We start from the raw sequence: 23991 nt of genomic DNA, 5'->3' as shown, positions 1-23991 counted from the left end.
TACTTTTGCACTTTTTGTCAGGGTTTTGTAGGATCAGAGTTGCATTACTGCAAATGGAGTTGGAGATGTGGTCAGGATTAATGGTGTCCTCAATGTTAAAAAATCCAGGCAGATACTTCATAATGCAGTAACATCAGGGAGGTGTCTGATTGGTCCAAATTTATTCAGCAGCAGGACAACGATCCCAAACATACAGCCAATGCCATTAAGAACTATCTTCAGCATAGAGAAGAACAAGGTGTTCTGGAACTGATCGTTTTGTGGCCTCCACAGAACCTAATGCGGTCTGGGGTTACATGAAGAGACAAGGATTTCAGGACCCTACATCAGCAAAAAGATCTGTGGTTAGTTCTCCAGGTATAAGGAAAAAACTACCTGCTGAGTTCCTTCAAAAAGTGTAGAAGAACTGATGCTGTTTTGCAGGTAAACTTTGCCACAACTAATATTGATCTGATTTGGATTTAACTTTTGAAAACAGTCTCAATTTGCAGCATTTTTGCAACACGCCCATGTGTACATGTTGAAAATCTCTTTGAAGATTTCACTCTTCTGGGAAGGCTTTTCATTAGATTTTGGAATGTGACTGAGTATCCATCACGGGAGATGTTTGAGGAGATTGGCGATGAGGTCTCGGGTTCACTCAGTGTTTTAGTTAATCCCAAAGGTTTTCAGTCAGGGCTTTGGGTGATCTTCGTGTAAGCTTAGTGCACAGGAGCATTGTCATGTATATACACACACACACACACACACACAGGTAAACCCTAAAATTATGATGGTTGGAACATTTAGATTTTCCTACGATATGTTCGGAAGCTGCCAGGATGTACACGTCTCCCACCCTGTTAGATGCCTTACTCTCACCAGCGGTCGGCAGAGTTCAGTTGTCTGTACATATCTGTATTACTTGCAGGTGTACATACAAGTATGCAAGAAACACAGCCTTTGTGTGTGTGTGTGTGTGTGTGTGTGTGTGTGTGTGTGTGTGTGTGTGTGTGTGTGTGTGTGTGTGTGTGCGCGCACACTGGTATGCGTTACATACTTGAAGAGATTCTCAGCCCCCGCTCTCATTCTCATCTGTTTGATGATCTGCTGATTGAGGCTCGCTCTCTGGTTTTGAAGCTTACTGCGGCCAGTTTGAGCCAGTGGGTTACAGCCCTGAGAAAGAGAGAGAAATGGAGGGAGGGTGAAAAAGAGAGATACATTTTAAAAAGCTGTATCGAAACAAATGCAATAAGTTCATTAATTAATATCATTATGGATACACAATGCTCCAGATTCTCATTCTTAATGTAAAAACGTCACGGTATGACTCTGACGCACGTTCCGACAACGTGCAGAATCTCAAATCATGTCCGAGGTGTGCATAAGCCTAAAAATACAAATTCTGCCGAACGCACTACACTACACCACCCTAAGTTCATTCCTATTTAAGAATAACAGTCGTATAAACAGTGTGGATATCACGGTGTTAGTCATATTAAGATAAGGCAACCGGTATCAATCCATAAAAAATAGAAAACAAAATAACAGACCTGAATTATGAAAAGCTACAAAAGGAAATAAATATAAATGTATTCATTATATTAATATATACTGAGGAAAATAAAAGACATTCATTCAAACCGAAACAAAAAAAAAAAACCAAAACACTTCATAATAAAAACAGTTAAATCCAAATTGACACTTCAAATAAACAGCAGGTCGCATCAGTGATTTGCCTCTAGAGGCCGCTCTCGTACTGTATAACGCAACCCGGAAAAACTATCAGTATTGATTTCTGCCGAACACACTTCACTACTCCACCCCATGTTTGTTCCTATTTATTCAAAACAATAACAACGAGAGTTTTGTATAAACACCGTGGATATCACGGTGTTAGTCATACTGAGATAAGGCAGCGCTAACCGGTATCACCCCCGAGTTCTTACTCAAGCCTTAGGCATTTTAATTCTACACTGTCTAAATGCCATTCACATCCTGTGTACATACCTCAAACACTGAGTCATTCAAGTGTGTCGCACGCAGGACAGAGAACAGAACATTTATGACTAAATGACATCACATTCCTCAGCCACGCCCAAATATATCAGGTGAATTAATCATTATGCATCAGGATAGGATCCTCTACCTACACAAACGCTCCACACGACACTCAGCAGCACCTAAACGTCACCAACACAACGTTCCACTTTGTGGTTCTTGTAAAATGCAAATCTGTGAATCTATTAATATTACAGAACAGATTACCACATAAAGGAAAGCTTTCTTCGCTAAACCGGCCGAGTTTTATTTCTTCCCTGGATAGAAAATGGTTTCACGATATTTACTTTACAGGGTTGGGAAGGTTCATGAAAGCACACACCTGCTACAGGAGCTACATAAACAGACGGGTAACTAGAGGACAGGTGGAGTCGAATAACAAATACTGTGTATGTGTGTGCCTATTCCTTCAAACACACACAGTCATTGTCCAAATCTCAGGGTCAGTTCAACGCAGGAGAATTGTATCGCAGCTGGTGAACAAAAGAGAGTATTTTTATTCCGTGTGAATGAAACCCCGCTGCATTTCCACAGCATTCCATCACGTTCGGGAGAATGTGCTCGGTGAAAATAAACTCACTAAAAATATCTAGAATCACACCAGTTTAAGAGATTTTTACTCTTTTGTAGATTATTTAAGGTTCGAGTTGTGATCACAAGGATAGAGCTGGAGATGTGCAGGAATTAAAGGTGGAACGATAATGGAACGATTAAAAGTTTTCAAATGGATACTGGACAAAAAAAATTGTTGTTGGGGAAAAAAAAAAAAAAAAGAATCATGGAAATGTGCAAAAGGGAATAAATATTAATATATTAATTATATAAAAAAATTCTTTTTTAAATAAAAGACATTCAAACAAACAAAAAGCAAAACATTTGAAATAAATTAATAAAAAAAAAAACAGTTGTGTACAAAAATTTATTTAAAAAGAACACATCAAGTGGAGTCAGTGATTTGCCTCTAGAGGCCGCTTTTGTACTGCATAACGCAACCTGGAAAAACTATCAGTATGTCTTTTGGCTAACTATCGGTACAAATTAAACGGCAAAACCGATAAATCGGTCGACCTCTATCAGGAGCCTAATGTGTTCTGGATATTTGGACAAACAATTTAATACATAAAACCTTTGTTTCATATTTATACCTAGTGAACAAAAAACAGATCTTTTCAAATGCATTCTTTTTCCTTCTGAAACCTAATCACACAGCAAACAACTCAAAAGCATCAGTTGCATCAACACCTGAATTTCCATTCAGGAATGTGATTTGGAAACGGTAAAACGATTGTACAGAAAAGTGTTCCTGAAAAAACAAACATAACCATGATGCTGGAGTCTCCTTTAAACACACTTTCCGACTATCAAAAAAGCCAAGGAGCGCTGGAGATTCACTGCTACAGTTAGTTGAATTCGGCATAGCACAAAAACTCTCAAAACCGTAACCAACACATCAATATACATTCTCCTAATGAGCAGCACTGTGTGACCCAGGAGATTCCAATCCTAAGAGGCGTGGCATCAGTTCACCAGGTTTCACACAGTCTCTAATGCCACAGAGACAGCAGAGTGAAACTACTGGTATCAAGAGACCAATAACACGTGCTAAACAATAGAGTAGTGATGGTTTTCTTACATTCACTTTAGTTCTCATGCAAATCTTTTACCGTTTTACCTCTCTGTCTGGACCAGTCATCTGTAGCAGACTTCTTTAACATTTCTACAGCTCTTCCCAGCCTCGACAGAAGCCGAAACATCTGCGCTACATTAGCGTATGTGGTTTGGCCGCATGCTGATTCGGGCTAGTTGCGACGTCAACAGAGGAAAGACAAGTAGAACATGCAGATTCTGCGAATCCTACACTCTGTGGCCACAGAAGGCAGCTGAAGCAACGATTCAAAACCATCTCACCAATCTGCCACATTCACCATCATCTAATTCTCAACTCATCATCTATTACCCTGTAATGGTCTAGCTCAAAAGAGATGATCATAAACCTAACCACAGTACACACTTTCCCCCGAAACCATCTCCACCCTTTCGTTCTGCATCCCATTCACCAGACCAAAACCATCCATCCGTTTCTATTGCAGTGTCCCAACACCTTCCACAGACTCTTTAGTCAGCAGTATTTGATCTACTAACTGACCATTTCAAATCCAAAATTTTATCTTCTCAGGCTTATCTTCTGACTACACACTCTCTCGCATCGCAAATGATACCAAAACAAGTCCTACTACAAGTCACTAATAAGCCTCCATAATACAAACCCACTCCATTCCGTCTGCACTGTTTAACATCCCACTCAAAATCCTCCCACTGTACGCTATCTTCACGTTATCTTCACTAATCCCAAAACCTGTATTTTACTCATCATTATCTACAGAATAAAAAATGATCTGCTTGGCCAAAACCTTCAGCTTTTCTGAAACTCCTTCAAACATCTTCAGGACCTGCAACAGGTTTGCTCCAACCCTGGTCATGAGACATGAACACACCCTAAATGAGAACATCAGTCCATTCACAACTCTGAACCTTAATACTGTTTCAAAACCACCCCAGGACACGGGTTCAGTGCTGGATGGTTGACCTTCTCGCTCTCTGAAAAGGTTCTATATGATGGAAATGAAAAATTATGTAGTGTAGGACTCTTCATAGTGTTTCAGTCAGACCTATAGACCTATAAATCTGAAAACTACATTCGGTCTAGGACCAGATTCATTTCCCTGCCAAAATGTGATCATTAGAACTTTAAGTTTATATCAGACGGAGATGTTCCTCACTCCTCTCGTCTCATTGTACAGATAGCTCCAGGCTCTGATACACTTTACTGCTTCCAGGAAGAACAGGAACAAAGCTGAAGGGCAGATACAGTTCACAAGAGAAGCTGTGCTTCCACAGAAACAAAAGACTCTTTTCAGCACTTGGGTACACATGCGGTTAGACAAAAAAAAAAGAAAAAGAAAACACCACACGGATGAATGAGCAAATATGTGACCACACAGGTTCCACCGCTCAGATCGGAGCCGAACTAACTAACAAATACACACGTCATGTCTTTACATAATTACAGCCTTCAATTAACACTAACACACACACACACACACACACACAATCTGGAAGTGATAGTTTACTGCATTTAATGATTTATTTAATTAGAAAAAATCAAATCAAATCAAAGCTCACACTGAGTGTCTCACATTAAGACAGAAATCCATATTTCATGGGCAGAAAACAGTACGACTTATGGAAAGACTTTGAAAGGAATATGTACGGGGCATAAAATACCTCAAAGGTATTTCTAAGCCATAACTCAGGATGGAGAGTCAGGAGTTATCGTGTGTCAACACTCCTTATTTCTAGATTGGTTTAAGTTTATTTTACTATCCACAAAATCATAATTCACTTTTTTTAAACAACTTTTGAATGTTATTTCAATCTAAGCTCTATAGTAAACACACACACACACACACACACACACACACACACACATTTATATTTAACATAGTTTACACATGCATGTTGTACTTTGTATGTATGTGTGTGTATGTGACAAATACATTTGTATTTGATTTGATACACACACACACACACACACACACACACACACACACACACACACACATACATACACACACACATTTGTTTTTGAAAATATATAAAATTTATATTTTGATAAAGAAAGGGTTTGTCCCTCTTGTTTATATATAAACTCTTCCTCTTTCAGTGAATCTGTTTTTTAAATATTAACTGCGATCTGGATAATCAAACAAAATCTAATAATAAATATATAAATTATACCATTATCCGGACATACAGAAGGCAGAAAGAGGTTTGATGTGTGTTTGTGTTTATTTCACTGATGAACAGCAGCAAAAACAAACAGCTTTTTCCGACATTTCCACGCGCAGGGAAAAGCGCGCATGCGCTCCTTAATTAACGCATTCATTAATTAACTAATTAAGATCCTAATGGACAAAAACGGGGCACAAAACTACACTACAGGGAATTATTATTATTATTATTATTATTATTATTATTATTATTATTATTATTAACCGAAACCTAAAACTCCGTTCACGCCTGGCCGAAACGCGCGCACACACCTTTCTGAAGTAGTCATTCTCTCCCACCAGGTTGCTCTTGCATCCGTTCGGCATTAACGCGTCCGTCATTTCCGAGATTTCAGCCTCAGCTTCGATTCAGGATTCAGAAAGTTCTTCTCCAGGCAGATCCACAGATGCGCGTTCACAATTCACGCAGCCGATTCGGAACTGTGTCTCTCACTCTCTCCTACTCTCTGTTGCTTCCTCCTTTCCTACTCTGACGGTCGTTATGGAGTGAGAGTGAGTGTGTGTGTGTGTGTGTGTGTGTTTGGGGTGGGTGTGAGTGAGTGTGTGTAGGTGTGGTGGAAACTAACGCTCCGCCCCTCCCCACATAGTGACGTAAGCGGACGCGTGCGCTCACCTGCGCCTCACCTGCGCCTCTGTCGCACAACTGGAGGTGTGTTGAGACTACGGTACACCTTATCCTGTAGTGGAGTCTAATCTAATATCTAATCCACCGCTCAGAAATGTTTTCAGAACATATAACTATCAAAAGTAGAAATCTCTGAGAACTCTGTGCGTAATGAATGGATGCAGTTTGGTGCTCTATTCTCCTGCACATCATCACGAGAGAGTTTTGAATGGTTGCTGACACACACTGAGAGTACCCTAACTCCTCACACACTCTCACCAAGAACTGTGGGGTTACACCAGAAACACCTACTCTATATAGGCACAAATCTATGGACACCTGAGAATAAGATGTTCTCCTTTTTGGACATCCCATTCCACATTTAGTCTGTTAGAAAAAGGAAAATTGCATCCATAGACATCTGATACAATTATGTGCCTCTGGAAAAGTCAGGCGTCCCAATACTTTTGCTCATACAGTGTATACTACTATACTGAACTATTTGTCAAAATATAAACCACACACATGCTATACAGCCTATTTATTAGCGCACAGGTTCCTAACCCTGGTCCTTGATCACCACTGTCCTGCAGATTCACTGCAAAAACATCTGCTCCTTCCTCAAGCTGCTGCCACAAACTGGAATCACTCAATTAAATAAACCGCGTTCCAGCAAGGCGATGCTCTTAAACATAAACGTGAGCTCCATAAAAACATGGTTGTTGATGTGAAGAGCTCCTCAATCCCACTGAACTCCTTTGAGATGAACTGGAACTGGAGCCTCCTGACCTCCTCCACTTATTTATGAAGCTGAATGATCTCTAATTGACATAGACGTGCCCTCAAAATCGATCGGAAAGCCTCCCAGAAACAGTGGAGCTTCTTATGACCGAAATGCAGCGATGGAAAACATCAGAAACAATTAAAACGATTTCAAAATGTAATGACTTTATCACTGAGTATCGGATAAAAATCACAAATGATAAAAACCTTCACCACCTGTCAGGGGTCCAAATGTAGATCAATATACCACGCTTTTTATCTCCAAGATCCTAGAAAAGGTTGTAGCACGACATCAGTTATAATCATACTGAAAGGTGTTCATCAGGATTTAGGCTTCATCATCGCTGGTTAAAGTGCATATGCGTGTGTCGCTTGACCTCGGTGCTGCTTTTCCAACACAAGAAGTTTCTTCCAGATAGATTTCGAAATGTTGCTGGGTTTAAGGGAACATCGTTCTCCTGGCTCAGGTCTTATCTGGCGGATCAGTATCAGTGTGGAGGTCTTTACAGTTCTCTGTTTCTCTCCACAAAGCTCTGTTTTAGACCTCAACAATTTATCCATTATACGAGGTGGTAACTAGCGAGAAACTCACATGTGAGGAGCAGCTCGGTGAAGGGGGTGCACACGTGGTCAGTTTAGCACCAGTTACACGGCTCCCGACGTACACAGGACGATGACTTTTGCAGGTCGGTGCTCCCTGTGACTGTGCGTGCAGCCCTGTGCTGCCCTCTGTTGGCGTGTTATAAAACTGATCTCAAAACTTTTTGATACCACCTCAAAAATGCTAAATCTGCATACAATTATTTATAAACATGGTATTAGCCTCCACTGTGATGGTAAAATTTGTGTTCAGATATGCTTCATAATGTTAACAATCTGTAGCATTGATTAGACACTGGATGCTAAGTAACGTCCGTCTACTTATTCCTAAGACAGAAGTATTTGTACTAGGAACACGGTCAGCTAGAAGCTTTCTGATATCGTGCTATCTCTGCTATCGCATACTCTGCTGCGTTTAAAGACCTCGCTGCGATTACAGAGTGTCTGGTTTATATATGTGAATGAATACCATCGCTGTGTCATCTCACTTCACAAGTTCCTCATATCTCCTGTCTCCTGTTTCCACAGGTGGAATTTTATCTAAAAACAACGAGTTAGTCATCCTCATCATCTACATTCCATCCTGTTGAAGTGTGCAACTGAAACACACATGCGTATACCGCCCCCTGGTGGTACTTTGTGTTTCTGGTAGTATTTATGTGTATTTATTCTTCTGCATTTTAACCCCTGGAGGGCCAGAACCAGAAGCAGTGATGTTTAACTTACAGTAAAAATGGAAATCCCAGCCCCACCATGCTGTCACTGTGGGGCCCTTGAGAAAGGCCCTTAAGTCTAAGCTGCTCAGTTGTAAGTCGCTCTGGATGAGGGTGCCAGACAAATGCTGTAAATGTGAAGTAAGTCATAGATTTATAGATTCATAGAGAAAGCAGCTAGATGGCTTTGGATTAAGAGGGCAGAACCGTGGGCAATTGATACTAGGACACAGGTTAGGGTCTGATGAACCCTGGCTGGGTCGCCTAGACGAGAGTGTCTGATGTTGAAAGACTCAAAACACCCAATGGCCCCAGGATACATCACTGATGATGTGTCCCAGTGCATCTGCATGATGTGTTTTGTATTATAGTATTATTAGTCCTGTAAATTTGTTCTTTTATTTTATAAATTCAAAAGTCCCGGTTTGACTTGAACGCCCCTCGTATTGTCTTCAGATGATTGAAACCACTGTTTCATCCAAAATATTATGTTCATTTATCTTCATAATTGTCACAGTAAATAAATATAAAGAGGTTAAAATGTTTTGTTGATTGTAATAATTCTCTCCGATTGGATTTTGCTGCTTGGACTGGAATTTGCTGCACTTGTAAGTCACTTGCATCTCACCATACAACAAGACGTTGATCAGAAGCGTATGTCCAAACTCTGTAAGCGTTATTTAAAGGGCAGACAGTCGTCTAGAGTGTTTATCTATCAGGGAACATCCATCCCAGTCCCCACACCTAAATCCTATTGAACTGCTCTGGGATGAACTGGATCACAAGAACAAAATCTCCAACGAGTGAGGAACATATTTGTTAAATTTTTTCAAGAGGCACAGCAAAGTATTTCAGCTGAACGTTTGGAGAAACGAAGTGCGTGACGCTTTTCTTCATGCTAAGGGAGAATTTTTCAATGAGAATAAAGTGGAAGATTTATAGATTTGTTTGGCCAAAGGAACATGCGTGTGTCTCTCAGAAACCAAAAAAATACTCAATGTTTCCACCCTTTTCAAAGCCTCGGTATTGAGATTCATGACTGGCTAGAAGACTTCGCTGGTGTTTTACAGAAACCAAGTCTTATCATGTTTTCTGTCTTACCCAATCAGCCATCTTTCTTTATCTGCAGTATCAGCATTTTATTTAAAATAAGGAAAGAACCAACAACAAGTTCTAACAACCTCAAAATATTTCAGTGAAACTGCCCCTGCGTACCACCCCCACCCCCCCCAAACAAACACACCCAAAACAACTGCTTTAAAAGCAGATGTGACCCTCCGTCCTGCAGTTGGATTAGTACGATTTGGTAGTTTTTGCAGATTTTTGACTTCAAATGGAACCTGTAAGCAGGGTGAAGTTGGTAGCTGTGATTTGCTTAATTCAGGTAAAATATTTTTTCCCTCTATTCCAGTTATATAGCACTCTGATCAGTATGACAAATGCCACCCACTTGTAGTCAGATACTTTGTCGGGGGTAATGTGGTGGCACTTTTTTCTATATGTGAGAAATAAAGAACTGAATAAACAATTGATTTCGAAATGTTTGTTAGCACAAAGTAGAATTGTTTTTACCATGTTCTTATTTGATGCACTGAGCACACTTTCATACCGTTTAATTATAGAGTCTGATTAATGTTTGAAGGTCTACATTTTAGTGTTTCCTCTAATTAGCTTAAATAGTAATTGTCTTAAATATTTATTCAGATCTATTGGACATGTTTACACAAGGCTACTCTGATCTGCAGGAGCCTAATTAGAGCCTTTCAACCCCAAAAACTACATACATGGCAGTGATAATCATACACACACACTAAGTATTTTCTTGTCCAGGTTCTGCAGTGTGGAATTGGTGGGTCTCAGTCATGTTCTCCTGCATTCGGTTCTGATCTTTTCCTATTCAGAGTTCCCAGAGAACACCTGCAAGGGGGCACAAAGATCGGCACAAGTGAGTCAACACTACCACAATGTTCTCGGGTCCTATCTCAGGATAGAGTTGAAACAAAAACGCATGGCTTTGGCATTTTATAATTGATAAATCAGCTTGCTGATCTTTTTTATTGAGATGCAGGAAAAAAACCAGGATACTAGTGTATGAGAAGAATTTAGGCATTTATGTCTAATCAAAATGTCAGAAACCATGTGGCTGGAAAGAAATTAACAGCTCTATATAGATTTTTCCTGCTGACAGTGTGGAAATCATTGTCTGTTGAGGAAATCATATGTAGTACATGTTTTGCAGCTTGTTTTACTTTACCATCCTCATCTACAGCCTGTTCTCCAGCACCATCATTTCTACAATCACTCTGTTCTTTACATTGGTATCACTGGATTGTGATCAATGAAAGTTCTTATGTTTTCTATCATGTTTTCAGTTGTTTTTAATGACTGCAATGGAGGAACACGTTTCGAGTTTACGGCGGATGACGCCCAGTATCAGGTCGACTCAGATGGCACTGTGAAGCTGAGGAAACAGGCCAATCTTCATGATGGCCATAAGATGTTCTCTGTCAATGCTTGGGACTCCAGCGGAAAGAAACACACTGCCTTGGTTAGAGTGGAACATCAGGGTGGAGATGTTGATGAGGTTGAGTCTGCACAGGTACACAACTTCTGTAGTCTAACTTCTGCAGGACAAACTGCAAAATTTCCTGTTTTCTGGAAAATTTCTATTTAAAGATATTTAAAGTGACTTTAAATGTGACTTTAAATGACTTAAGTCTCTACCATACATCAACCAAAGCAGCTGATGCCATCTAGTTAGATTTTTAGCCTTCAGCTTCATTATCCAGAACTTTGAAGAGAAAGCAATTAGATTTTCCCTTTTAAGCAACACTGATTTTTTTGTTTTGTTATTTTTTATAGACCGAATCGTCCCCAGTTCTTCCAATTCTTGTGTTTTCAAAATCTTCAAGTTGGTTAAGGAGGCTAAAAAGAGAGTGGGTGATTCCTCCAATCAAAATGTCAGAAAATGATAGAGGACCTTTCCCAAAGTCGATTGTGCAGGTGAGAATCAAACCTATATGTGTGGTACACAGATGATTTCTCCATGAGTCCCAATGGGTAGTGTTTATATCATCCATCAATCCTTATGTCATTCAATTATTTAGTGAACTGAAATGATTTAATATCTCACTGCGATATTGTACTGTTTGTTTATTTCACTCATCGTCTTTCTTTGTGTGGACAGCGAAGCCTGCGTGAACCTCTCCTGAGCTGAGGACATTGCTGGCTAAAGACAATATTTACATCAGAATTTTCGAAACTTTTATAAATGAAATAATTGTCATATCTTGTGCCTAGATTAAGTCCAGCTATGCCAAAGAAACAAAGATGGTGTATGAAATCACAGGTGAAGGAGCAAACCAGCCTCCAGTGGGACTTTTCAAAATAGACAAATACACTGGAATGCTTCTTGTGTCAAAGCCTCTAGACAGAGAAGCAAAAGATATTTATAATGTGAGCCATTTTTCTGTTATTTATTTAAAAATGTTAGTATTGTTTGTCCTGCTCTTGTCAGGTTTTAGTGTTTTACCATGTTCTTATTTTTCTGTTGACTCCAGCTACAAGCGCATGCCAGGTCCGTTACTGATTTAATTAAAGAACCTTCCATGGAGTTTATAGTCGAGGTAATAGACCAGAATGACAACTTTCCTGTCTTCACCCAAGATGTGTTTCCTGGCTTTGTACCAGAAACTGCAAAAATAGGTTTGTATATCAATGTAATGTCACCAACAAATCTATTCCCTGTCCTGCTCTACATAACCGCACAAGGTTTCACAATGTTCATTTCCCTCTCACTGAAGGACTTGAGTTCATGACCATCACAGCCACTGATGCAGATGATCCAGACACTGACAACGCTGATATCAGGTACTCCATCATCAGTCAGACTCCATCAGAGCCCAATCCAAACATGTTTGCTATCAACCCCATCACGGGAGCGATCCGAGTGAACGCTGAAGGTCTGGACAGAGAGGTGAGTGCACAAACCACGTTTTTTTTTAATGACTTGAGATTTTCTTGATTGAATAAAGCACATATAATCATCTCTTTCAGCAATATCATAAATACACTCTTGAGATTCAGGCAGCAGATATGCAGGGGGAAGGTCATCCAGTCAAGGCAAAAGCTATTATTACTGTAACAGACCAGACCTCGGTAAGACGCTTAGTTAATAATCGCGTTATTTCGAGTTTTCATATAAAAACATCTAATTATTATTTATCATTATAATTGTAATGAACTTGTGTGATGAAACAATTTTGCTTGAAAATATTTAGCTGGCTAAAAAATACTGCTGTGAGAACATGATATAGGAAATGTAGTTTTTGCTATATGTGCTTCTTTCCCAAACTGTTTTAGAAGTCGAAGATTCCTCCAATCAATATTCCAGAAAATGACCGAGGACCATTCCCTAAGCAGCTTGTACAGGTATGTGGAACTGATCTCTGATTTAAAGCTAAAAACTTCCCTTTTAAATACCTGTTCAAACACATCTGATCTGGTTTATATTTCCTAAGCCATCGCAGATTATAGATCAGACCAGTTTTATCTTTCACTTTCCTGTCCAAATCCTCCGTAACCGTCCCTTTACACACATATACCACCTCTGTGCCAGAACTGAAAAGAGGCTTGATGTATATTTACCTCTTATTGCATACAGAAATGTGAACATATATGAACACATATGAAAATTAAAACTTTCAATGCAACAAACATTTATTCACGATGTCCTTTCTTTTCTCTGTTAAAAAAAAATTAAAAAAACTTTACTGGAAAATTATTTTTTATCACTCTGCGCCAAGTCTAAAATCAGCACCAAAATCCGCCATGATGCACACATCCGGCAATTAAAACCGTCCGTGTGGAAACATAGCAAAAGTTCCTTTTGGTGTCCTGATGTTTTACATGATTTAAAACACTGTAATTACTTTAAAACATTTACAAGAATATTTTGTCTTTTGTCCATGTTGCGTTTGGTTTCACTAATAATAAAAATACAATGCATGAAGAAACCTTGAAAAGTATTAATTTTAGGTACATTTAGAGGAGGAAAAAAGTGTGATAAATTTGCGATTAATAGCGATTCAATATTTTAATCAATTGACAGCCAAAAAAAATAAATTATATATATATATATATATATATATATATATATATATATATATATATATATATATATATATATATATATATATATATATATATATATTTTGTTTGTTTGTTTGTTTGTTTTTGGGCTGTCAATTGATTACATGTTTATATATGGGTAAAAAATAAATAAATAAATAAATAAATAAATAAATAAATATATATATAAATATACACACACACACACACACACACACACACACACACACACACACACACACACACACACACACACACTCACCTGCCTATCTGCTCATTAATGCAAATTTCTAATCAGCCAATCACATGGCAGCAACTCAATGCATTTAGGCATGTAGACATGGTCAAGATGATCTGCTGCTGTTTAAACCGAGTGTCAGAATAGGGAAGAAAGGTGATTTAAGTGACTTTGAACGTGGCATGGTTGTTGGTGCCAGACGGGCTGGTCTGAGTATTTCAGAAATTGCTGATCTACTGGGATTTTCACGCACAACCATCTCTAGGGTGAGCGCGAATCATCTCAGACTGGTTTCTTGAACATGAAAATGAGTTCACTGTACTCAAATGGCCTCCACAGTCACCAGATCTCAATCCAATAGAGCACCTTTGAGATGTGGTGGAACGGGAGATTCGCATCATGGATGTGCAGCTGACAAATCTGCAGCAACTGCGTGATGCTATCATGTCAATATGGACCAAAATCTCTGAGGAATGTTTCCAGTACCTTGTTGAATCTATGCCACGAAGGATTAAGGCAGTTCTAAGGGCAAAAGGGGGTCCAAGACTCTTTTCTGTTCTGGCATCAAGGTGGTGGAATTAACTTCCCCTAGACGTCCAAACAGTCCCTGCTTATCTTCAAACAATGGATGAAGACCTTCTTCTTTCTGAAACACTTAAAGTAGCACTTATTTTCCCTTCTTGTTTTATATCTTTATGTGAACAAAGTGTGCTATAATTCCTTTTTAACAGAGTTGAGTTTTAGGCTGATGGTGTCATAAGTTTATTAACCTTATTAAATTTGCAAAAACGCTTTTGGGGGATTTATGGGGGACTACAGAATATGTAAAAGAGAAGTAGTAAAAAAGGGTTTTGGTTGCAAGCATATTGTTGATATTTTCCAGGAAAAATCATAATTCGTATATATTTTCTGCAGAAGAGAATGAGAAGAACTTATCAAGCCCTTCTGCAAAAACTCCATGCGAGTTTCTCTCTTTCTTAAAACTCCAGAGTTTAAACCATGAGCTCAGAGCTTTGGTAATAATATACAATATGTTACTCATGTCCTACAAGAATATGCTCGCAACTAACTAACTAATAAAGAGATGGTTTGGATCAATGGATCAATAAAAAGTCAATGAAAAACACTCTTGAAAACACCTCGTACAATGTTCCTAGTGCCTTGTCATCCCAAAATTCTGTTTACTGACTATAATTCAACCGAAATAAGCAAGAAGTTGTACTGCATATCTGTATACTCGAAGTTGTTGAATCTTGTGTCTAGATCAAGACCAGTCATGCCAAAAACCCCAGAGTGACATACAGCATCACTGGTAGTGGAGCAAACCTGCCTCCAGTGGGACTTTTTCTTATGGACAAAAACACTGGAACGCTCTATTTAGCAAGAGCCCTAGACAGAGAGACAAGAGATAAGTATGAGGTAAGAGACTCACAAATAATAAACACTTGTCCTGAGATTCTTTCTTCATGACTGTAAATATACAAACAAACTTAAATATGTACTCACCTTTAAAGTTCTCTTAAAGTTCCCTCAAAACCTCCATTCAAATCCACATTTCTGGAAAACCTGCTGTTAGTATTGGATGCTTATTCAGGCCTTAGATTTTTAACAAATTTGCTCTTTTTTTACAGCTTCAAGTTCATGCCATTGGTGACGATATGCATGATGAATATACGCAATTTCTTATCCATGTAGTAGACCAAAATGATAATAAGCCCGTCTTCAGCCAAGATCCATTTATTGGCAGTGTATCAGACAAGTCTAAAACAGGTATCTAGATCAATACTGCCTTGAGAGAGTTTAATCAAATTACTTTCTTTATTGTTCATTTCAGTATGTAAGGTTTCACCATCTTCATCTTCTTACTCAAGGGCATAAGTTCATGACCGTCAGTGCCACCGATGCAGACGATCCGAATACCTATAACGCTGCTATCAGATACTCCATCATTAATCAGACTCCATCAGAGCCAAGTCCAAACATGTTTGAGATAAACCCTGTTACTGGAGCGATCGGAGTGAATGCTGAAGGCCTGGACAAAGAGGTAAGAGCACAAATCAGATCTTTCAATATGCAGTTGTTGTGTGTGTGTGTGTGTGTGTGTGTGTGTGTGTGTGTGTGTGTGTGTGTGTGTGTGTGTGTGTGTGTGTCTGTGTGTCTGTGTGTCTGTGTGTCTGTGTGTCTGTGTGTGTGTGTGTCAGATAACTAATGAATTTGATTATTTCTTTTCAGAAACATTCGAAATACAACTTAAAGATTCAGGCAGCAGATATGGAGGGTCATGGCTTGTCAAGCACAGGAGATGCTGTCATTTTTGTAACTGACACAGAGGTAACTTTTAACTAATCAGTGTACAGTTTTTTTTTTTTATATTGATGAGATTCCATGATTTGGGGTTAAACTGTAGATTTTCCCCTTATGCATTAGAAAAGCTCATAGTTTTAGTTTAGAAATAGAAAAGCACATTTTCAACATCAAACCTGTCGGATGATGTTTTTACTCTCAGCATCTGAACTACAACTCCAAGCCCCATCTTCTAAACACAATCATCCTTTATCAAATATAATGTGTATATATATATCCCATTAACAAATTTCTATCAACCCAATAATATCTATTCAGCAAAATTAGATGATGTTCATGTCTCTGTGTTTACTCAGCCATTGTTCTATACTGTATTTACTGATTGTTATGATGCAGAATTGGTGGTGTAGAATCCATTTGCAGTTCTACAGTAGGTTCGAAAAGTAGGGGGAAATATACGTTTACTAAAACTCGTCATTACCCGTTCAGTATTGCACTCGTTTCAAGTTGGTCTATAAAATGATAAAGCTTTTAAGAACAGAATCTTTCTGAGTTTATTGTGTTTTGAATAGAACTTAATAGAAACAGAAACAAAATCGGTACGCAGTAGAACAAAGAATACAAAAAATTGACGCAGTGAAGATTACAGTAACAGCTCCCACTGGTGGAGTGATGGGGGAATTGCAGCTGGAACTGTTAAAATCAACAAACCATTGGCTGTTTTCTGTGTATGATTTTAGGATCTGGATTTAAAATGGTCCCAGGGTTTATTATGAACACACACTCTCTCTCTCTCACACACACACACACACACACACACACACACACACACACACACACACACATCAATGCAATATCTTGTTAATTATTTATATTTTTTGTTCATCCCAAAAGTCCCCAAAAAAACCTCAAGGTTGGCTGCAATACAGGCTTCCATCATCGCAGAGAGGTTATTAGCTTGGCATAGAAACATTGATAACTTGAAATTGGTTGCAAAATATATATTTTAAAAATGGCAAAATCCTAGACTGTATATTTCCACACATTTCCACAGCACATCGAATCTCACTGCTATTTATAAAAAGCTTGTTGATCCAAAAGGATTCATTCTGCTCACTGATGTCAGGGTTTGGGTTTGATTATAGCTGTAATGACACAGTAGGGAGAGTTTACCTTGATGAGAAAACGAGAACAAACTGATTTTTTTACTGACTTGTATGTGAATATTATTTGATTGTGTTATTTTCTCTGACAGAATTCACCCCCAAGAAAATGGGAAATTTCTCATATCGGCATCCCAGAGAATGAGAGAGGACCTTTTCCTAAACAAATTGCACAGGTGTATTTCTGACTTTGCTAATGATCTTTTACATGTGTCTTTTAATTGAGGTTTAAACTGTGACTCGTGTTTTTAGGTTTAGTCCAGTCATGCTAGCCAAGCTAAGATCGTGTACAGTCTCACTGGTGAAGGAGCAAACCAGGATCCTGTGGGGGTTTTCACAGTGGATAAAATCAATGGTTGGCTGTCTGTAACAACATCTTTGGACAGAGAGAAAAAAGACGAATATGTGGTAAGGGGAAGGTTTTTGCAGACACACAGATAAGCAAACATTCATCTGTTTTTTGCAATGTTGCAGATGCCTTTGTCATGTGACTACATTGACGTGTCTTCTATAAGGGCCCAGGCACCTATACATTAAAAGTTGCCATGAATAACTGGCTAGTTACGTTCATTGACACCAAAATCCATACTTAAAATCAAGCTAGTTTGTGCTCCAGAATAGCATGAAAAGGTCACAAAACCACGTAACTAATTGTTTTTTTGGTAAACGTCTGTTATCAGGATTTGGGGTCCTAGCAAGACTTTTCTGTGCTTTACTCCCCTTTGTCCACCAGATGTCAGTGTTGTCTCCCTTTGTTTCTTTCTTGGTTGCCAATTGTCTCCACCTGTCGCCAATCGCTGTGTTTATTTCAGTTCCCTGTGTATCTTGTTTTTTTTTGCTTTGTTATTGATGTTGCATGACTTTAATTTTGTGTTTGTTTTCCTGTGTATCCAGCTTTTTTGAAAATTTGTTTCTAGTTAGGGTTTTTATTTTGCAAGATTATTGTGTTTTCGCTGTGTTCCGCTTGAACCTGTGGATTTTTTGTCTTCTTTGAACTTTGAACTATTTGCCTTTTTTTTCTTTTTTTCTTTTACTTTTGGAGTTAAAATTTTAAAACGTTATATTTTCCACTCTGGTGGCATTTTGAAAGGCTTAGCAGAACTAACCTTTAAATTGTAATCTTCTTCTTTTTCTTTCGGCTGCTCCCATTAGGGGTCGCCACAGCGGATCATCCGTCTCCATACCACCCTGTCCTCTATATCTGCCTCTTTTACACCAACTACCTGCATGTCTTCCCTCACCACATCCATGAACCTCCTCCTTGGCCTTCCTCTTTTCCTCCTACCTGGTGGCTCCATCTTCAGCATTTTTCTACCAATATAATTCATGTCCCTTCTCTGCACATGTCCAAACCATCTCAATCTCGCCTCCCTCACCTTGTCACCACAACATCCTACATGTGCTGTCCCTCTAATAAACTCATTTCTAATCTTGTCCATCCTCGTCACTCCCAACGAAAACCTCAACATCTTCAGCTCTGCTACCTCCAGCTCCACCTCCTGTCTTTTACTCAATGCCACTGTCTCTAATCCATACAACATCGCAGGTCTCACCACAGTCCTATAAACTTTCCCTTTCATTCTTGCAGATACTCTTCTATCACAAATCACTCCTGTCACTCTTCTCCACCCACTCCACCCTGCCTGCACTCTTTTCTTTACTTCCCTAACACACTCTCCATTACTTTGCACTGTTGACCCCAGGTACCTGAACTCCTCCACCTTCTTCACCTCTTCACCCTGCAACCGCATCACTCCACTGCCCTCCCTCTCATTCACACACATGTACTCTGTCTTACTCCTACTGACTTTCATTCCCCTTCTCTCCAGCGCATATCTCCACCTCTCCAGGCTCTTCTCAACCTGCTCTCTACTCTCACCACAAATCACAATATCATCTGCAAACATCATAGTCCAGGGAGACTCCTGTCTGACCTCGTCCGTCAACCTGTCCATCACCACTGCAAACAGGAAAGGGCTCAGGGCCGATCCTTGATGTAGTCCAACCTTCACCCTGAACCAGTCTGTCGTACCTACTGCACACTTTACTGCCGTCACACTGTCCTCATACATGTCCTGCACCACCCTCAAATACTTCTCTGACACACCTGACTTCCTCATACAATACCACAACTCCTCTCTCGGCACCCTGTCGTACGCTTTCTCTAAATCCACAAATACACAATGCAGCTCCTTCTGTCCTTCTCTATACTTCTCCATCAACATCCTCAAAGCAAATAAGGCATCTGTGGTGCTCTTCCTCGGCATGAAACCATACTGTTGCTCACAGATGGTCACCTCTTCTCTCAGCCTGGCTTCCACTACTCTTTCCCATAACTTCATGGTGTGACTGATCAACTTAATTCCCCTGTAGTTACTGCAGGTTTGCACATCTCCCTTATGCTTAAAGATCGGTACCAGCACACTCCTTCTCCATTCCTCAGGCATCCTCTCCCCTTCCAGAATCCTGTTAAACAATCTGGTTAAAAACTCCACTGCCATCTCTCCTAAACATCTCCACGCTTCTACCGGTATGTCATCTGGTCCAACCGACTTTCCATTCTTCATCCTCTTAATCGCTGCTCTCACTTCCTCCTTACTAATCCTATCTACATCCTGCTTCACCAACTCCACATCCTCCAACCTTCTCTCTCTCTGATTTTCCTCATTCATCAGCTGCTCAAAATACTCCCTCCATCTTCTCAACACACTCTCCTCACTAGTCAACACATTTCCCTCTCCATCCTTTATTGCTCTAACTTGCAGTACATCCTTCCCAGCTAGGTCCCTCTGCTTGGCCAATCGGTATAAATCCTTTTCTCCTTCCTTAGTGTCCAACCTCTTATACAGTTCCTCATCTGCCTTTTCCTTGGCTTTCGCCACATCCCTTTTAACCTGCTGCCGCATCTCCTTGTACTCCTGCCTACTTTTCTCATCACTCTGTCGATCCCACTTCTGTTTTGCCAATCTCTTTCCCCTAATGCTCTCCTGCACTTCCTCATTCCACCACCACGTCTCCTTGTCTTGCTTTCTATTTCCAGATGTCACACCAAGTACTTTTCTAGCTGCCTCCCTCATCACTCCTGCGGTAGTTGCCCAATCATCCGGCACCTCTTCACCACCACCAAGCCCCTGTCTGACCTCTTCCCTGAACCTCACACTACACTCTTCCTCCTTCAGTTTCCACCATCTTATTCTTCTTTCAAACCTTACTTTCCTCCTCTTCTTCTTCGCCTCCAAAACCATCCTACAGACCACCATTCGATGCTGTCTAGCTACACTGTCCCCCGCCAACACCTTACAGTCTCCAATCTCGTTCAGGTTGCATCTCCTACACAGAAGATAATCCACCTGTGTGCACCTTCCTCCACTCTTATATGTCACCCTATGATCCTCCTTCTTCTTAAAATACGTGTTCACCACTGCCATTTCCATCCTTTTAGCAAAATCTACCACCATCTGCCCTTCTACATTCCTCTCCTTAAAACCATACCTACCCATCACCTCCTCATCACCTCTGTTCCCTTCACCTACATGCCCATTAAAGTCTGCCCCAATCACCAATCGTTCTTTCCTAGGTACACCATCTACCACTTCATCTAATTCACTCCAGAATCTTTCCTTCTCCTCCATCTCACAGCCAACTTGTGGAGCATAGGCACTGATGACATTTATCATCATCCCTTCAACTTCCACCTTCACGATCATCACCCTATCAGAAACTCTCTTCACCTCCACTACACTCTTACTGTACTCTTCCTTCAGAATCACCCCTACACCATTTCTCTTCCCATCCACACCATGATAAAACAGTTTAAACCCACCTCCAATGTTCCTGGCCTTACTCCCTTTCCACTTGGTCTCCTGAACACACAACACATCTACCTTTCTCCTCTCCATCATATCAGCTATCTCTCTCCCTTTACCCGTCATAGTACCAACATTTAAAGTACCAACCCGAACCTCTACTCTCCTACACTGCTCCTTTTCCTGCCGTCTCTGTAGACGCCTTCCTCCTCTCCTTCTCCTCCTTCGGCCAACAGTAGCCCAATTTCCACCGGTACCCTGTCGGCTAACGATACCTGTGGCGGTCGTTGTTAACCCGGGCCTCGACCGATCCGGTATGAAATTCTCATTTGTGATCCGCATATTTGATTTGGCACATGTTTTACGCTGGATGCCCTTCCTAACGCAACCCTCCCCATTTACCCGGGCTTGGGACCGGCACTAAGAGTACACTGGCTTGTGCCCCCCTAATGGCTGGGTTAAACCTTTAAATTGTAATATTCTAGAGAAATGCCTTGGACGCTTTTTGTCTCGCACTTGTTTCTGGTTTTTTTTTTTTTTTCGCATGTAAAATACAAGTATTTTCTGTTCAATATCAATAAACAAGCTTATTAACTGATGTACTCATGCTTGATGTACCTCAACTAAACATTAATGACAACAATAGTATTTAATAAATTGAGTGCCTTGGAAAAGTAGTGTATTTTCCAGACATGGAACAGAAATTAAATGACTCTCTAAACATTGTTTAGACATTTACAATTTTTGTTTCTAACTCTAGCTTCAGGTCCACTACACTGGTGAAGGTATAAATAAGCCTCCTACTGAAATCACCATCCGTGTGATTGACCAGAACGATAATAATCCCATCTTCACTCAAGATCCATTTCAAGGCAGCGTACCACAAGCATCCAAAATAGGTAGCATGAGCAATTCTGTGTAACACAAATATCTTTATTTATCGACTGATTCCAATCTGTGCAATGTTTCACGTTCTTCTTTACCCTCTTACTGAAGGATTTTTGCTGATGACCATCTCGGCGACGGATGCAGACAATCCTAATACTGAAAATGCAAATATCAGGTATTCCATCATCAGTCAGGATCCTTTGCTGCCACATCCTAACATGTTTGCGATCGACCCCATCACAGGAGAGCTGAAAGTGAACGCTGAAGGACTCGACAAAGAGGTGAAAGCAGACACGAGGCTTCTCACTCGGGTTCTGGAGAGAGAGAGATGTTGATTTTGATTGTGAACGATATGAATTTCAGAAATATCCTGAGTACACCTTGGAGATTCAGGCAGCAGATCTGCAGGGGAATGGCCTCCAAAGCACAGGAAAGGCTGTTATCACTGTAACCACTTAAGAAATCCAGAGTAAGGAAAATTTCTGTTCAAAAGATGATTCCTTGTTGGGGTTCTAATGAACGATGCAGTCGTTCTCTTCTCAACCCGATTGTCAATCTATCATCAACGCTTTGACTGAGAAGAATCCTGTCAGAGGTGATGACATGGGAAGGGTCTTGCCATGCATTCCTCTATAATTGCTATGTTTTTAACTGATAGATGATAAATGTATGAGGTGTGGAACCAGACAGCTTGTCAGTGCCTCAGTTCTGGGAATGATGATTGGATGAAACTTGTTAGTTTAAGAATCAATGGTATGTTGGCATGGCCGCAGGAAGTGGGGGTGCTGGGGGTGCTGGGGGTGCTGCAGCACCCCCTATTGGTCAGAGAGAGATTTTTTTAAAATGTAGGCCTATTAAAAATATTTTGCACAATTTATAAATTCCTTATGAATATTTTAGGAAATAATTTTGACACCTAGGCTATTAAGTGTATTTTGGATTTTAATTTAATTATTTAGATTATTTTAATTATATTGATTTTTCAAGTTCATTTGTAAAACGCGTTTCACACGCGCGGGTGATTTTAGTTTGGTTTTCTCTGGCAGCGCTCAAACATAGCCTAAATGCCTTGCCCTTGTGGAAGATCAAATTAGCTCTTCGTACCTTTTACAACAACATGAAGATATCAGAAAAAGAGATCGGTGGTCTCTTTCCTGCTCGTGTTCCACATCCCTCTCAAAGCGCAGAGCGGGAGGCTATAACGCGTCTTTGTGTGGAAAGATAAAACTGTTTTTTTTGGGGGGTTTTTTTTTGGTTTTTAATTGGATTCAACTTTATTATATTATGTAAGTTACCGGTATTTACTGATATTTATTTCAATGCTTTACAGGCTGTAGTGTGTTGTTTCTTTGTTTTTTTTCTTTTATTATTATTTCAAAACAACCCCCCAACCACCGCAACACCGCCGGTATTTGGTCCACTACCACCGCGGTGGTAAAAAAAAAAAAAGTGCCATCGTCACAGCCCTATGTTATTTTGTAATGTATTCTAAATAGGCCCATAGGCTCATAGGTTTTTTTGTCAAAAAAAATTATAATAATAATTCACAGCACCCCCTGTTCAAAATTACTTCCAGCGGCCCTGTATGTTGGAGACCAGCCTGCTATTTCCATGCCCTGAAAATCTTTTTGAACATCCCATCCCATTGGTCCTTCCCTTTACTGCTATAACATCTACCACTCTTCCGGGAAGGATTACCACTAAATCTTTAAGGAGTGGCTGTGAGGATTCGTGTTCAATCGCCTAAAAGATCTGACAATAACATCATAATGTGGAGGAGGCTTCAGTTCCGGGTCGTACTCAAGGCGTTTGAAGGGTTTGAGGAGATCAGGGTTCAGTGCAGGTCACTCAGGTTCTTCCATTCCAATCTT

General features: G+C 39.9%; 2 protein-coding genes across 5 annotated transcripts in view; one reads left to right on the top strand and one right to left on the bottom strand.

Annotated features, from left to right (window-relative positions):
* The window catches only part of rhpn2 (rhophilin, Rho GTPase binding protein 2), a 32271-nt gene extending 25818 nt beyond the window's left edge, over positions 1 to 6453 (bottom strand). Inside the window, exons 1-2 of one of the 4 annotated variants that reach the window (XM_083550179.1) lie at positions 6144 to 6453; positions 1040 to 1155 (exon numbers count right to left, since the gene is read on the bottom strand). In XM_083550179.1, the coding sequence (XP_083406305.1) occupies positions 1040 to 1155; positions 6144 to 6212 (185 nt within the window). In that variant the 5' untranslated portion in view covers positions 6213 to 6453. The remainder of the gene's footprint in view (positions 1 to 1039; positions 1156 to 6143) is intronic. The other 3 variants (XM_083550178.1, XM_083550181.1, XM_083550180.1) reach the window with 3 other exon arrangements.
* Positions 6454 to 9825: 3372 nt separating this feature from the next.
* LOC310731586 (uncharacterized protein) overlaps positions 9826 to 23991 on the top strand; it is a 33191-nt gene continuing 19025 nt past the window's right edge. The window contains exons 1-17 of the mRNA XM_083551242.1: positions 9826 to 9975; positions 10422 to 10536; positions 10964 to 11190; positions 11454 to 11594; positions 11892 to 12047; positions 12152 to 12296; positions 12395 to 12567; positions 12648 to 12749; positions 12954 to 13022; positions 15223 to 15378; positions 15591 to 15729; positions 15831 to 16003; positions 16192 to 16290; positions 17519 to 17602; positions 17685 to 17834; positions 21993 to 22131; positions 22229 to 22401. Of these exons, the coding sequence (XP_083407368.1) occupies positions 9925 to 9975; positions 10422 to 10536; positions 10964 to 11190; positions 11454 to 11594; positions 11892 to 12047; positions 12152 to 12296; positions 12395 to 12567; positions 12648 to 12749; positions 12954 to 13022; positions 15223 to 15378; positions 15591 to 15729; positions 15831 to 16003; positions 16192 to 16290; positions 17519 to 17602; positions 17685 to 17834; positions 21993 to 22131; positions 22229 to 22401 (2292 nt within the window). The 5' untranslated portion in view covers positions 9826 to 9924. The remainder of the gene's footprint in view (positions 9976 to 10421; positions 10537 to 10963; positions 11191 to 11453; positions 11595 to 11891; positions 12048 to 12151; positions 12297 to 12394; positions 12568 to 12647; positions 12750 to 12953; positions 13023 to 15222; positions 15379 to 15590; positions 15730 to 15830; positions 16004 to 16191; positions 16291 to 17518; positions 17603 to 17684; positions 17835 to 21992; positions 22132 to 22228; positions 22402 to 23991) is intronic.

This window comes from Silurus aristotelis, assembly GCF_946808225.1.
Source record: "Silurus aristotelis genome assembly, chromosome: 9".
NCBI lineage: Eukaryota > Metazoa > Chordata > Actinopteri > Siluriformes > Siluridae > Silurus > Silurus aristotelis.
Note: the sequence above shows the minus strand (reverse complement) of the source record. Positions and strands in the feature narration are given on the sequence as shown.